This window comes from Gavialis gangeticus, unplaced genomic scaffold (genome assembly GCF_001723915.1).
Source record: "Gavialis gangeticus isolate Ggan-Ray unplaced genomic scaffold, GavGan_comp1, whole genome shotgun sequence".
In the NCBI taxonomy this organism is placed as follows: Eukaryota; Metazoa; Chordata; order Crocodylia; family Gavialidae; genus Gavialis; species Gavialis gangeticus.
In genome coordinates this window covers 36291224-36306360 of record NW_017729025.1, presented here as the reverse complement: position 1 = coordinate 36306360, position 15137 = coordinate 36291224, and the positions used below count along the sequence as shown (strand labels likewise).

General features: G+C 43.2%; 1 protein-coding gene and 1 long non-coding RNA gene across 2 annotated transcripts in view; one reads left to right on the top strand and one right to left on the bottom strand.

Moving 5' to 3' along the window:
- Positions 1-6687, bottom strand: part of LOC109298502 — a 19651-nt gene extending 12964 nt beyond the window's left edge. Inside the window, exon 1 of the long non-coding RNA XR_002097629.1 lies at positions 6675-6687. This is a non-coding gene — a long non-coding RNA (uncharacterized LOC109298502). The remainder of the gene's footprint in view (positions 1-6674) is intronic.
- Positions 1-8539, top strand: part of UNC79 (unc-79 homolog (C. elegans)) — a 221257-nt gene extending 212718 nt beyond the window's left edge. The window contains exons 53-54 of the mRNA XM_019518633.1: positions 5702-5743; positions 7136-8539. Coding sequence (XP_019374178.1) covers positions 5702-5743; positions 7136-7336 — 243 coding nt within the window. The 3' untranslated portion in view covers positions 7337-8539. The remainder of the gene's footprint in view (positions 1-5701; positions 5744-7135) is intronic.
- The last annotated feature ends 6598 nt before the right edge of the window (positions 8540-15137 follow it).

Here is a 15137-nt window from a genome sequence, read left to right as displayed (position 1 = left end):
GCTGCCACCACAGAGGGAAGCACCAGCCCCTGCAGCCCAGGGACCACTCCATCTGCTGGCAGCTTGTCCTTCCCTCCCCACTGCCAGAGAGGCAGGTAAGTGCAGGGTGTGTGCACGACATGGGGGTTTTAAGGTCCCTAAATTGAAGCAGTGGGTTTTTAAACCCACCGCTTCAATTTAGGGCCCATGTTTTGTCTACACACGTCCTTAAATTGAGAGGCATGAGATAGATTGGGGTGAAATAAATCAGCTTCTATTGCCAAATGTGATAATTATGTTTATATTAAGATAAAGGCTGAACCTCTGGGAACTGTGGGCTTGATCCATGAAGGTGCATGGGGGTGGCTCAGAAGACAGCATGGGCAGGGATCTCAGAACATGCACTGAGTCAGCCTCTTTCCTCAGGACCCTATGTTGTTCATGATCACACGCAACCCTGGCTGCTTATGCTAGCTGTGTTCCCACATAAGGAAGGGGAAGGGGGAAGGGGAATTTGGGCCAGATTGGGCATGTCTACATGAGATGCTGTACTGGGCAATAGACTAAACCACTACGCAGTACAGCATCACCGCCTACACATATAAACCATTTGCTGTGAAGTAAATTAGTCTACTGTGCAGTTAGCTGCTACCTGCAAATACATGTAGTAGACTAATTGGGCAGTAGATACTGGGCACATCTACACATGCGCTAGATTGCACAGTAGCTGATGTTACTGCACAGTCCTGATGCCACACAGGTCATTTCCAACGCTACTGCACAGTAGCACCAACATCACAGTTCATGCCTGCTGATGCTACATTGCCATAGCAATGAGCTATGGCAATGTAGCTCATTGCTATGGTGACATAGTGTTTCGTGTAGATGCACCCACTGTGCAGTAGTGTGCATGTGGATGCTGACTGGGAGCAAATTTGCTCTTGGTCAGCCCCAACATCAGGGCCATAGGGGACAGGGTAACTCTCTATTGCCTCCCCACCTACCTGCCCTGCACCCAGAGCTGATCATCTCCCAGCTCTCCACAGGAGTGGGGAGCTGAGCAGCACTGGGAGTGAGGTGCTTCACTGCCCAGATGAGGACTGACAGGGAGCTGTCCACAGCTGGGCAGGGATTTCCCCAAGCAGCCCAGGGCTGGCTGGGAGCTGCTCCAGAAGCTGCATGGGGAAGCCCTGTTGGGCACATCAGGAGGGGCCCTGATGTGCATGGGGCCAGGAGACTGCTGCTGCTGCTGTTGCTGCAGCCAGCAGAGCTCTTCTGGCCCCATGCACATTGGGACCGGTCCCTGAGCTCCCTGCCAGCCCTTGGTCTACCACCCTGGGGGAGCCTGGACCTCCTCCTGGGTGCTGAAGGGGGCCAAAGCAGGGTAGGAGTAGTCCTGTACCAGGGTGCTCCTGTTGGGAGCAGCTTTGCTCCCAACAGGGAGCCATGTGTAGACGTGCTCCCAGGGAAGGCTTGCTATGCAGGATTTTACTGCACAGTAAGTCTTTAACATTAATACCATATGTAGACATACCCATTGTATATTAAATCCCATGCAAAAACTGTGGTACATGGAGTTAGTTGTCAGTAATACATTAAAGAGTTGATGTAATTATTGCAAAATCAAGAATTATGGATCTAGGAAATACAGTTAAAAGAAATCCAACCTCATTAAAATGAGAAATTTGGAAATGCACTGTTAGGGCATTCAAACACCCATATATAGCTGACTTTGAGTGAAATGATGCAATAGCCCTGTGTTTATACTTTAGGTATTTTATTATGTATAAACCCAGAATAATTTAAATTGCCTTTTAAAAACACATTCAGTTTTATTTCAGCAATGTTTATTTTATGCTTGAAAACTAAGTGCTATATTTTTATTACTATGACACTACTATTTTTCAAATGTTAGAAGAAGGGCTGGGTCCATGTGTTGTAAGTTCAAAGCAGCTCAGCTTTCATTATCGAGTCATGATTGGTAACTCTAAAATTAAAAACTTGGAATCAACCAAGTCCTGAAGCTGTCTGATTTTTAAGGGTTGCAGAACAGATCTACACTTTATCACCCTATATTTACTTCCAGAAGCTACAAAAATGCAGCTCCCTGGTTATCAGTTGATTTTTGTTTGTTTGGTTTTATTTCAGACAATTTATAAAAACTTTTATTGCCTTGCCCTTGTTGGTAGTTAAATTCAGTGAGCAGACTATATTTTGTGTTCTAGAGCAGCCTTCCTTTCACTTTCATATAAGCCTTTCCAATAGGGATTCATTCTCTTTAAAAACAGATCAGGACAGAATAGAGCAAAAAGAGCCCTATTTTTTCATTTAAGACCTTCTTAATATTTTTTTCCCCAGAGTTTTCTCCAGTGTGTAAAACACATGGATTCCGACTGCTTCCCCACCCCCAGCTCCTGCTTTCACATGCATACTCTTTAGGACAGTGGTCAAAATTAAAATATGGGCATTTATATTAAATATATATAACTATTTATTGATCTACAATCATTAAATAGTTATATTTCCTGTAATGTTCTTATTTGTGATATAGAAACAAGTATGGTTAAATTTTCCATTTTTAAAGGAGCCCATTGTACAACAACACTCATTACTGCAGACAGAAAAATGTGTAGTTGCAATGGGACATCACAAGAGGGAGCAAGAGGGGCACATGTTACCAAGTGGATTATGGGAAGGGTTTTTACTTGGATATTTATATGTTAGGGAGCCTTGTTAGGAACTAAACAGAGGCCAAAGTGGGACAGAAGGAAGGGGGCAGGTGAAGAGAAATCCTCTCACTAGGAGGATGTGATACCCACTCACAGTCCCCTTCCTACATCTGTTCTTGTTTGACTGATGCAGTGAGATTTTCCCCTCCCAATTCCATCTACTTTGGTCATCTATATGTGAGGCTACCACCTGTCCACTTCTTCTCACAACATTTGATTAAATCTACGTGTTCCTACTGAAAATTTTGTATTTTCAAATAATCAGGATTCTCCAGCAATTTCCTCCAACTGTTTTGACCAGGTATATATTTTCTTCTTTTCTGGAGGAAAAAAAAAAAAGCTTTGCTGGGGATTAATTATTAAATTCCATGTCCTTCCATCGAATTTCTTCTCATCCTTCTCAGCTATGTAGCAGGGAAGGATTTGTTTTCTTCCAGCCACCTCCCAGTTCAGGGCTGAATAGTCAGCCTCCCTGAATCTGTCCAAGTCTTGAAATGCATAAGAAGTCCTATATTTATACACAACTCCCATACCAGCTTCCCCTGCCACTACATCTGACTCTACAGGCAATGCACGTGCAGCAGATCACATTATCTATGGTAAATCTATGAACCCATTGGGGAACATACCATAAGGTATGGCTGCCCTCTGGGCTTTTTCTTTCCCCCCTTTTTGGAAAAAACGACAGAAGCCTATGGAATCAAAACTAATGGAAGAGGTTATATCTTTTATTAGACCAACTAGATATTTATAAACAAATTATTGTATTTTTCTGCGAGTTTTTGGGCACACTCACCCTCTATCAGGCATAGGAGAGAGCAGAGATTGTAAAAGTTCTCCTAGGTAGAAATGGAAATTTATATTTCACAGGAGAGCTGAAGGTGTGGTAAAGTCTCATGTTTGGAAAAGTTTATTTTGTCCAGGTTAGGTGCAGATTTTATAATCTCTGGTCTCTCCTGTGCCTGATGAAGGGTGAGTGTGCCCAAAAGCTTGCAGATAAATACAATAATTTGTATGTAAATCTAGTTGCTCTAAAAAAAGATATCACCTCTTCCATGAGTTTTGATGCCTTTTGCCTCTAGACCAATATGTCTACAACCTAGAAACCTACAGAGGAGTTTCAGCAATGTTGTAAGGCCTGGGCAAAGGATGTACACAGCTAAAATTTCTACTGCCTCTAGCCATGAAGCTGAGAGTTGTATATGGTTCTTTATATGGTGGACCATGTAATGAGTTCTGACACAGCTGCATATGATCCATTAGCAAAATAGCCCTGAAATTGGAATAATTTGAGTTCTCTGAAGAGGGAGAATAGTGTTTTATCTAATGCTGTCAATAGTGATTAGGTTTAACTTGTAACACCCAGTAACATAATTGATAAATTGCAAATTTTGATGCCATTTAGAGGAACATTTTAGAACAATTTGGCTTGTGGTTAAATTAATGCCAGAGAGCATAGGCATTTCAGCTAGCAATGGCTTCTCTGACCTCCATAAGCTTTTCTTTAAACTTACTCACAAATAGAAAGCTTTCTGAAAGGATATACGTAGAAATAGTTATTAATTCTTGGTTTATGGATTCCCTCCACTTTTACTTCTGTCATTCTCTGGGTGTTAGGAGTGTGGGTCTATTAAGCTTGACCTTGCAGTTGCCCTGCAAATAAGCTCTGAGTGAAGTCAGTGGAGGTTTGAGTGCAGATCAATTCATGCACTGTCCAGGAGAAAGTAAATCTGGACCTGGGTCAGAGCCTGAGACAGATACTTTCTGCATGATTTCTGTTTCTTTGGAGTAGTTGCAGGGAGATTCACAGGTTCACAGAAGTTTAGGGCTGGAAGGGACCTCATGAGATCATTGGGTTCAGCCCCCCTGCTCTGGGCAGGAAAGACTACTGGGGTCAAATAACCCAGCAAGGTTTGTGTCCAGTCTCCTGAGGTTATTTGACCCCAGCAGTCTTTCCTGCCCAGAGCAGGGGGACTAGACCTGATGATCTCACGAGGTCCCTTCCAGCTCTAAACTTGACTGCCTTTAGGCCAGTGCATAGAGAGGAGTTAGAGGGTAAGGCCAAAAGTCCCATCCTGCTAGTACTTACTCACATATATAAATTACTGTTTGGGGCAGGCCCGCTGAGACCATTGAGATTGCTCTTATGGGTGTGTGTAGGATCAGGCCTCTATCCCTCATGTTGTACATAGCTCTGATCATGGAAATCTTTGAGTCGTAAATGTTTCTTTATATGATTTTTTAACAAACAATATCACTTTTCTTTAACTTCTATTTTTAAAAAAACTAGAACTGTGCATATCCACAGATACATATGAAAATGCTATGTTGCTATTTTTGATGATAACGAAGCAAATAAGGTTTTCAGTAGCCTTTCTAGAGCTTTTTTCTTAAAACTCACATTTGACATGAGGAATGTGGAGCTTCTGGCTGGCTTGTGACTGGAGTGAAGGGCAAATTCTTTATCCCCATTACCAGCTCACAACCTACTTCAGGTGCTATGTGATAAAAGGGAAGATTTTGGATCTTTAGGATATCTGTGATGGTAGAATGAATGGTGGTCAGTGTTCAGAATAAAGTATCTTCTGCATCAGCATGAACTTCTGTCTCAATTTCTTTCATGGTTCAAAACCTAGAGCAGTAAGCACTGGATAGTACAGTGCTTGGATTACATTCATTCCAATACTTGGGCACAAAAGAAGTACCTCCAGGGAAATATAATCAAGGATTCTTCTTAACAGGTTTTCATTTTAACCTATCAATGTTGCCTTAAATAAAATATCAGGAATCATTAGTTAATGCCACATGCCCAGCAATGCTCATCACTTATAAATAAAGGGATTTCCATATTTGTGGGTGAATGCTTTCAGCATGTGTCACCAGCCATTCTTAGAGCTAAATGAGTTAGACGTACTCTGCTCTGACTCACAGTAAGTGGAGCAGATTTATAGGCATATATATTATAATAACAAAACATCTGTGTCTCCATGCAGCTCATACCAATGTGGTTGCCAATGATTCAGTCAAATCTAAAGGTAAGTTCTTTTCCCCCATAGTTATTTTATGTGGGATTGGTGTTTATTCTGGACTCTGTCTTAATTTCCTGCAGAAATAAAATGACTGGGCATGGGCTGCCAGCTCCCTGAAAATTCAGCATTAAAAATGCATATTATTTTTGTTTTTCAGCTTCTCATCACACACATGCAAAATGCTTGGTACTTGGGTATATTCAGTGGCTCAGCACCAGGCACAATACATCTGAGCAGGGGCATCACCATAATGGTTAGAGAAAAATAGGACTGGGATGTTCTGCACCCTGTCAGTACTGGGACCCCTTTTCCACACTGAGATGCAACCATCTAACTGGGATCTTGGAGAACACCTCCTGCCCTTCATTAACTAGCTGTGCAGGGTGGCTGTGCTCCCTTGATGTCCTTTTGCCAGCCACTGGTTGAGATACCTAATTCTGGAGAGGGATTTCAGTTCTTTGATCTGCCCTGGTCTGCTGCTTGAATGATATCTCTGCTAAGCACCCCTATTTGTGATAGAAATGGGGATGAGGAGTGGTTGATTGACACAGGGGCTGTGGAGAAAGCAGTAGTATAACTAGGCTGAGACATGTGGGGACCTGCTCCAGGCACTGATTTAGAGAGGGTGCTGACATTGCCCTCCACACCCACCCCAGGAGCATTTGCTATGGCTGGAGCAACCTCATGATGTCCAGTCATAGAAGCTGGTTAGCCCTGTGCTCCATACTGTATCAGTCTGCAGCCAAGCTACTGCAGCTGAGGGGGAGTCTCACTGCATACCGGCTGTACCAGCCCTAGTCCTGTCCTGTGTGCCCTGTTCACTCCCCAGCCTCTACCCCCAGATACTTTACTGGGCATGGACCTGCAACTCCCATGGCAAATCCCTACGGAGGGGCACCATTCATCTCAACCACTTCCCCCCACAATACTGCAGGACATAGGGCTGCCCAGCTTCTGAGGCTGGGTGGCATGGGACTGCACCTGCCATAGCAAAGACTCCCAAGGGGTGGGGCCATTCTGGTGCCCCCTGCTAAGCCTGAGCCTCAACTGAAGCTGGAGTAGAAAAGAGCTTGGGGAGGATAAGAGGCTTTGCCCTGGATCCTTTCTGCTCCCTGGTGGTCAGTACTCTGCCCAAGGTACTACACAAGCTCATTACACCTCTGGAAGAAAGCCCTACTATAACTCTGCTGTTGACTTGGGGGACTGCAGCGTGGAGTCCAAAATCAGTTCTCATTTTTGCAACAGCTTTGTCAGCATGGGGGTGAGGGAGAAAGAAACCTGGCATGAAAGGGGAGAAACTCTTTTCCTAAAACACCTGGGGAGCATGACCCTGCATGGTCCTGGTTTTGTATATGCATGGAGAAAAGAGGAGCTGAACCTTCTGTTAATTTTTCACAGCATTTATCTGCTGGACTCCAACTGCGCCTCCAAGCCATTCAGAGTAACGTGAACCATCACAGCCTGAGGATGTTACAGGGGTCAGGACAGATGAACAACAGCTCATCTGTTCTCCGCAAATGGCTGCAGTGTACCCAGTTCAAAATGGCTCAAGTGGAAATTCAGTCATCTGAAGCTGCATCTCAGTTTTATCCTCTCTGAATTGTTCCAAGCAGTCACTTTAGTTTAGCAATAATAGGGTTAAAGCTATAAGACAAAAGCCCATTTTGTATATATCAGTATATACAGTACATACTGTATCTACACTTTTTAGCCTAGGACAATTGTGTAAAAGCTTGCAATGGGCAATGCCAAAAGCCTGATCCTGCTAGTCCGTTCTCACATATAAATTACTGCTTACAGGGACAAGCACACTGAGGCCATTAAGATTGCTTTTATGAGTGTGTGCAGGATCAGGCCACTATCTCTCATGTTGTACATATCTCTGATGATGGGAATATTTGATTCTTAAATGTTTCTTTACATTATTTTTTAAACAAAAACAAAATATCACTTTTCTTTGACTTCTATTTTTTTTAAAACTAGAATCGTGCATATCCACAGATACATATGAAAATGTGATGTTGCTATTTTTGATGATAAAGAAAATAAGGTTTTTAGCAGCCTTTCTAGAGCTTTTTTCTTAAAACTTACATTTGGCACGCAATAACTTGTCACTATGAACCAATTATGTTATGATGAAGCTTTTTGTCATTATCTTCTGGGAAAGCAGCTTGAAAGGAGAATTTTTACAAAGTGCACTTAGAAATTAGGTGGCTAAAACTATGCCAATTTGTCTTTTTTTTTCTTTTAAATATTGTTTTCCAAAACTGTTAAGTATGGTTGGTTGGGTTGTTTGTGTTTAAATTGCTTTTCACTCCATTGATTCTGTGCTGCACTTTCCACTTCAGTTTTGTGAATACTGTATTTTATTCTTTTGTCAATACTTGCATACAATGCAATTAAAAATATATGACCCAGGCCTACACTTATTGATAGATATGGAAATTATATCACAGGCCTTTGATAGGAGCCGGTTTGGGTCTGAAATGTTGCATAGTGATATGAACAAGTTTCAACAATGGCATAATTACATAGAAAGTTATGTTTAATAGTAAATGAATTTGAACAGCATTATGGGACTCATCCAAAACCCACTGAAATCAAGGGAAAGTGTTTCAAGTACTTTGTTGGGCTTTGGGCAAGTCTAAAGAGCACCAGGATATATCACCTCTTGTAATTAACATTTTAAATCTGTGTAATTACCCTGATATTTCTTGTATTTAGTACTGTAATGGTCAGACTAGAAGAGTAATGAATACCCAGTTAAGCTGTATATTAAAATGCTATTAAATGTATAGTCTTCACTATCACTCTCTGTGTTCATATTTTTCCACCCAACTACATGTGGAGAGAAGAGGGGATCTTGATAAAAATTGCTTAAATGCATTTTTATTAGGCTTGTCGGTATCTGCCACATGATTTACTGAAAGAAAAAGTATATATGTTTGAAAAGGTACCTTTACAGTGCCATTCAAATAAAAAAATGACCATGGCTGTTGCAACAATTTACTCAAAACACCAGTTCCTTGTGTTCATCCAGGAGTATATTGGCTAATTTCTGTGTAAGGAAAAAAGTCTTTCTTCCTTTTAGCCTTGCATAACCTGCACAGTTGCAAGACACCATATCCTGCATTCTATCCTGTCATGGCTTCAGAGATTCATAGTGTTTAATGCCAGAAAGAGCCATTAGATCATCCAGTCTGATTTGTAAATTAAATTTCCTCCAGTTACCCCTGTCCTGAGCCCAATAAACTGTATTTAGCCTGAAGTACATCTCTCAGAAAGGCATCCTGTCTTGATTAGTAGACTCCATGGGGTGAAGACTCTACCACTTGGAAGTTTCTTCAAATGGTTAATCACCCTATTAAAAATGGGTGCCTCATTTGTAATCTAAATCTTTTTGGCTTAACTTCCACAACAGGTTCTTGTTCTGTGTTTCTGATTTGGAGTAAAAAGCCCTTTGGTAGCCATTTTTTTTCTCTCCATGAAGATACTTTAAGTAATCAAGTCACCTCTCAATTTTCTTTTTGATAAGCTAAATAGATGGAGCTCCTTAAGTCCTCACAGTATGGCATTTTCTTCAGCAGTCAGATCTTTCCTGCATCCTCTCCAATCTTTCAGTATTTTATCCAAAATGCAGGCATGAGCCCTGTATGCACTGTCTTCCAGTATTGGTGTCACAAGCACTGCATATATAGGTGCATATATGCATGTATTGCTGACCTGCTCCTATTCACTCGCTCCACATTAGAATTTACCTTTCTTGCCATATCATCATGGTTCAAACTCATGTTGAGTTTCTTGTCCACTATGACTTCTTAGACCTTTTCAGGAGTAGCCTGTAATTCTAGGTGTATAATTGAATTTGCCTACATTACAGTGCAATTCCTGTGATACATAATCAACAGCCTAGTTTATTAAGTCCTAACAAATGTCATCTGGGTAACCCACTGGATGATAATGAGGTAGCACAGGTGTCACACTGGTGGGATGATAACTGAAGGACATCCTTCTCCACAACTTTCAGACAGGCACAGGATGAGCAGTACCTTCCCTCCACCTTTTTGCTGGCTGTGCAGGGGTGGGAGGGAAAGCAGTAGAGAACAGAGAAGAGGATCTGAGGTTGTTTTGTACAGCAGAGCCCAGCAAATTATTGCTCTTCCTTTTTTCTCGCTGGCAGTTCGGTAGGTAAAACAAAGCTGCGATTGCAGCTTCTTGCCAAGGAAGAACTACTACAGCCTCTTCCGAAACAGACTGAATCCTGTAGTTCTGGTTTGTGTCTGCCACGTGCCCCTGGCCCTGGGCCCTGCTGCTGTTGAGGGTCAGTAGAACAGGAGGAGCCCTGCTGGGATGTGAGAGAGGCGCACTGGCTGGGGGAGCTTCTATTTGCATTTTTGCCCTTTCATGGAACTGGCATGGCACTGGTATGGGGTGGGCAGGACCATGGAGGTGGTGCAGGCAGGTTAGAGTGGAATTCAGGAAGGGAAGAAGAGGACAGGAGGCTGCAGAGAGAGGCAGGAGCAAGTGTGAGAGTTTGAGGTCAGACAGTGAGGGTTGCTTGTGAGGTGAGAAGAGAATAGGGATAAGCCCTATGAGGAGAGACTGAGGGACCCGGACCTCTTCAGCCTCCACAAGTGAAGGCTGAGAGGTAATCTTGTGGCTGTCTACAAATTAATTAGGGGGTGCAGCAAGGGATCGGAGATGCTCTTTTCACCAGGATGCCTCTTGGGGTAACAAGGAACGATGGTCACCAGTTGACAGAGAGCAGATTTAGACTAGATATCAGGAAAAACTTCTTAATGGTAAGGGTGGCCAAAATCTGGAATGGGCTTCCAAGGGAGGTGGTGCTCTCCCCTACCTTGGGGATCTTTAAGAGAAGGCTGGATAGACATCTGGCTGGGGTCATCTGACCCCACCACTCTTACCTGCCTAGGCAGAGGGTCAGACTCAATGATCTGTTGAGGTCACTTCCAACCCTAGCATCTGTGAATAGAGTGAATGAAGAGAACAAGATGGGGACAGGAAATCTGTGAGGGAATCTTAGACAGGAGAGACTGGGATTGAGAGGGAGGAGGAGGAGACAATAGGGAGAGTCTGTGGGGAAATAGAGGTGTCTCAGAGGACTTCACACATGGACATGTAATTGAGTAAGAGCTCAGTTCAGCTTCTGGGCTAGGGAGAGACCTTACACATAAACCAGGTTAAGTGATCAGAAACTGGTTTAAACCTGTAACAGAACAGATGTTCAGTGCACATAAACCAGTTTGAGAATGGCTGAAACTGGTTTGTGATAAACCTGGCTGAAAGTAGTATCAGACTTAACTGATTTGGCTCAAACTGGTTTATGCAATGTCTGTCCCAGACCCCTTGCTGGTTAAAGATAAACCAGACTCCCCCAGAATTCCCAGCATGCTGGCTGGGCTGGGCGGGGCTCTCTGCTCCACAGCAGGGCTTGCCCCTCCCCTCTGCAGCTCCACCAGACTGTGGGATGCTTAGCCCCTCCTCTCTGCCTTGAGGAGGTGCCTGTGTATTAACTAGCAGACCACATGCTGACTATGATTCCTGCTGAATCAAGAGGTAGAATGAACAGGTAGCTGGTAATGTCCCTCTGTTGTTCTCTTAATGGGGTGATAAACACTTATCAATTCTCTGCTGAGCTAATCAGAGTGTTCTGCCCAGGCCTGGCCATGCCCCTACTCTAGCACCCCCAGCTTCTAGCCTGAGCCACTGCAGGCATGCGCCTGCATATCTGGGATGTCTGTGCAGTTGCAAACCAGTTCAGTCTAGCCAGGTTAAACTAACTTGCAAAGATTGAATCAATTCAGGCTCAGGCTTTTTGAATGTCTGTCCCTAGCCCTAGAGACTGCTACTGGGCAGAGTGGGAACCAGCCAAAGCCAGCACCACTGGAAGAGGTGTGGGAGCAGACCAAAGTAAGTAAATGTTGCATTAGAGGGCCTCTTTATTTGTTTAAAAGAGCATGGGTGCAAAGAGACAGCCATTTGGACTGAAGTGAAAGGTGTGATTTCATGATAGGGCAGTATCTTCTGCTTCTAACAGATCGGGCAAAATTACTGGTGTTTCGTTGGACATGAGCGTAGCTGAAGGCAGAATTCCCACTGCAGGTCCTGTGTTGCTGGTGCTAATAGACAAGAAGGAAGGGATCCCACCTTGCAAACTGGATACCATTTTGTACGTGAGACTCCATTGAAGAAATATGGGTTTAATTGCAGACTGGGTATGTATGATCCAGAGTTGCTTGGAGACAACAAACACTACCTTTGCTATGTTAATTTTACAGAGATACTTCTTGGAGAAGAGCCATGCTGCAAACAACAGTGGACTGTTATTATGTCTTATTGTGTAGACAGCACTATGTATACCAGCACTGAGATCCCTACCAGGAAGCACTAATCATCCAGAGTCAATGAAACACAAAATATGCAGTTGGTTAGTCCTGAAAATTAGAAATAGGCCTGAGCCAGAGTTTGAATCCAGGTATGAATCCACATTCTCTCACACTTTAGGGGAGTTTGGATACAGTTTGAATCCAGTTTGCTACAGAAATAAGGGTCAGTTGTAACATTGAGACCAGATATTAAAAGCAGATTTTGGTTTGTGTCCCTCTCCAATTATCATCAAAATGTAGTATGGAACAGATAGTTTTGAAGGCATGTCTGATGTAGGAAGCTAAAGGTTGTGTATGTTAATTGGAACTATGTTCCACCCTTAATGGGCTGTGTGGAGGAAGGTATAAAATCAAAGTGAACAAATGGCCTGTCAACTACTTTTGAAGTTGATAGATTATTATGAGTGTTTTAAATAAAGCTAAGGAAAGTTAATACTTCACACCAGACATGGCTAGCTGTGTGGTGCTTAACACCTACTGTATATGTAATGCTAGTTTCACAGTATAAGCAGTGTAGGCTTATTAAAAGGAAGAGAATGATCCACTTTAATTGTGTTCAAACACTTACAAAGGTATCTTTAGGCTACTGGAGGTCAATATTAAGCTCAAGTGAGTCATTCATATTTTTGTGACATAGCCCAGAGCAGCAATTCTTTATATTTTATAGGTATGTTAGGCAGTAATATGTCCCATATAAATGCCACCAAGTGACCCAAACCAATCTTCTTGCACTTTTGTGTTCCCAGAATAGCTGTCTCCTTCTATACCTGTCGATAAGATTCAGATTCAGGTCTGTCTCTTGAGTTCTTTTGAAAGAGCTGCAGTTTAGAAAAAAGGTTGTAATAAGTGGCTTAAATTAATGCCTGTTACCAGATCTGCCTTGGTAAAAGAGTCAGTTTATAGTGCACCAAACTGTGATATTTTCATCAAGACAGCATGCTGTAGGATTTTCAGTTCTATTTAAAAATCCACCCTACATTGTCCCCTAATATTGGCCTGGAATGAATAAACCTTTTGTGAGGCCTGGTGCTTGGTCAAGCTGCACAAGCCTCAGAGTTGTAGGGAAGGCCATAAGAGGCCAGAACTTGCACTTCTTCAAAACCATTTTTCAGGTTGGGCCAGGGAAGGAAAGGCAAGGATATTAGCATTTAGACTTGTGCGCCTTCATAAGGCACCATTGTATCTCACCCACAATAGCTGACATGCCATTTGGGCATAACTTTCACAGGGACCAAACATGTCTGTTGACATTACACAGAAGTTGGGTCTTAATTTCACTAGGACTCTTTATGTAAATTCTTAATGGAGTGGAGCTTTAACTTTTGAGGTAAGGCCTAAACCCAGGTTAGGACATCGCCAGTTCCAGGAAGCCTAAGAGTTAAAAGCCCCATGATTAGGTTTGGGGGAGAATGGGGATAGCATTTGGGTTGGAGGGAGCTGTGCCTTCAGACTCTGTGATGCAACTCCAGAATAACTGCAGTCATTTCAATGCTTGGATATGAAAGGAGATCAACCAGAGGCAAAGAGGAGGGCATGGGCACCATGTATGGTTGGCAGTTGTTATTTACAACTTTTTGGTGTGTGCACGGTGGTGACAGAGGAAACTGTTGGAATGACATATTTGCAGAAGAGAGTCCTGATGTTGTTTTGGTCTGTGGGAAACAAGGAAAAATGCCAGCTGGTGCCCCTGCTGTCCCTTTTCTGGAGAGTCTGACTGGAGTGAAATGGAACACCCTTGTTTGGGCAGTGCTAGACCAGGTGGAAGGCCAGAGGGTCTGCCTGGATCTGGGGCTTCAAAGGCTAAGTACAGACAGACAAAAAGCCAAAGGCTGAATTGGTTCAGTCTTTGCAGGTTAGTCTAAGCTGCAGAGATTAAATTGAAAAAGAAGTGAACAGACATTTACCTTTGATTCAGAAAAGGCAGCTACCTGCTTATAGTGGCTCAGGCCAGAGGTAGGGGGCAGCACTAGAGCATGGCTCTCTGGCACATAGCCAGCATGGGCTGTGTGTTCACTTCCTCTTCCTGCTGCTCCCGAGATCTCTGGGATTTGCAGTCCACAATCAGAGCAGCAAGACTCTGCAGGGTTGCTTATTACTTTCTTTTCTTGCTTCCAGGTGCCTCTTGGATTTGTAGTCCACAGCTGCAGCCAATAATAAGTTTAGGTAGGGGAAGAGAGTGTTTAACACCACCTCCCCACACAACCCCAGCTGGGCTTTGCCTGGGAGAGGCAGTCCCCAGCTCAGCTTGCTCCCTCCACCCCTTTGTTAGCCAGCTCTCTGCTTCAGCTAGGGAGCAGAGGGGTGGGGCCAGCCCTGCTCTCTGGAGCAGACAGCCCAGCCCAGTACTGCAAAGCATGCTGGGGGACTGTAATTTAACTGAAACCAGGATGGGATCTGGGACAGTAATTTAACTGAAACCAGGATGGGATCTGGGACAGAAGTTTCATAAACTGGTTTGACTCAAATCAGTTAAGTCTGATACTATGTTCAATCAGGTTTATCTTAAACCAATTTCAGCCATTTTGAAAGTGGTTTATGTGCCCTAAGTTTCTGTTGTGTTACAGGTTTTAAACCAGTTTCTGATCACTTAAACTGGTTTATGTGTAACTTCTCTCCCTAGCCAAAGGGGCCAGATCCAATCTGCTAGGTGTCACGGAGCTGGAGGGACTTGGTATTTTCTCATGACTTGCTGAAGCTGGCCTTGCCTCTACTGCAATGCATGCCCTGTGTAGCACACGTGAAAACATTGCCTAGCTCTTTTAATTTCTTAAGTAGCTGGTTTTTCATTCTCTGCCATGGAGAATTAACACAGTTGGGGTTCAGAGAAAAGAGGAAAAGTGCCTCAAGCAACAAACATTTTTAAAGGATCAATTAACTGCCAACACTTTGCTGGAGTTAACAAATGCTCCTAATCTGCTAATTCACTAGTGATCAGTTTTGTGTAAGTAGCACCAGGTAATTTTATATTATGACACTGAGTTTAACTAGTTCCC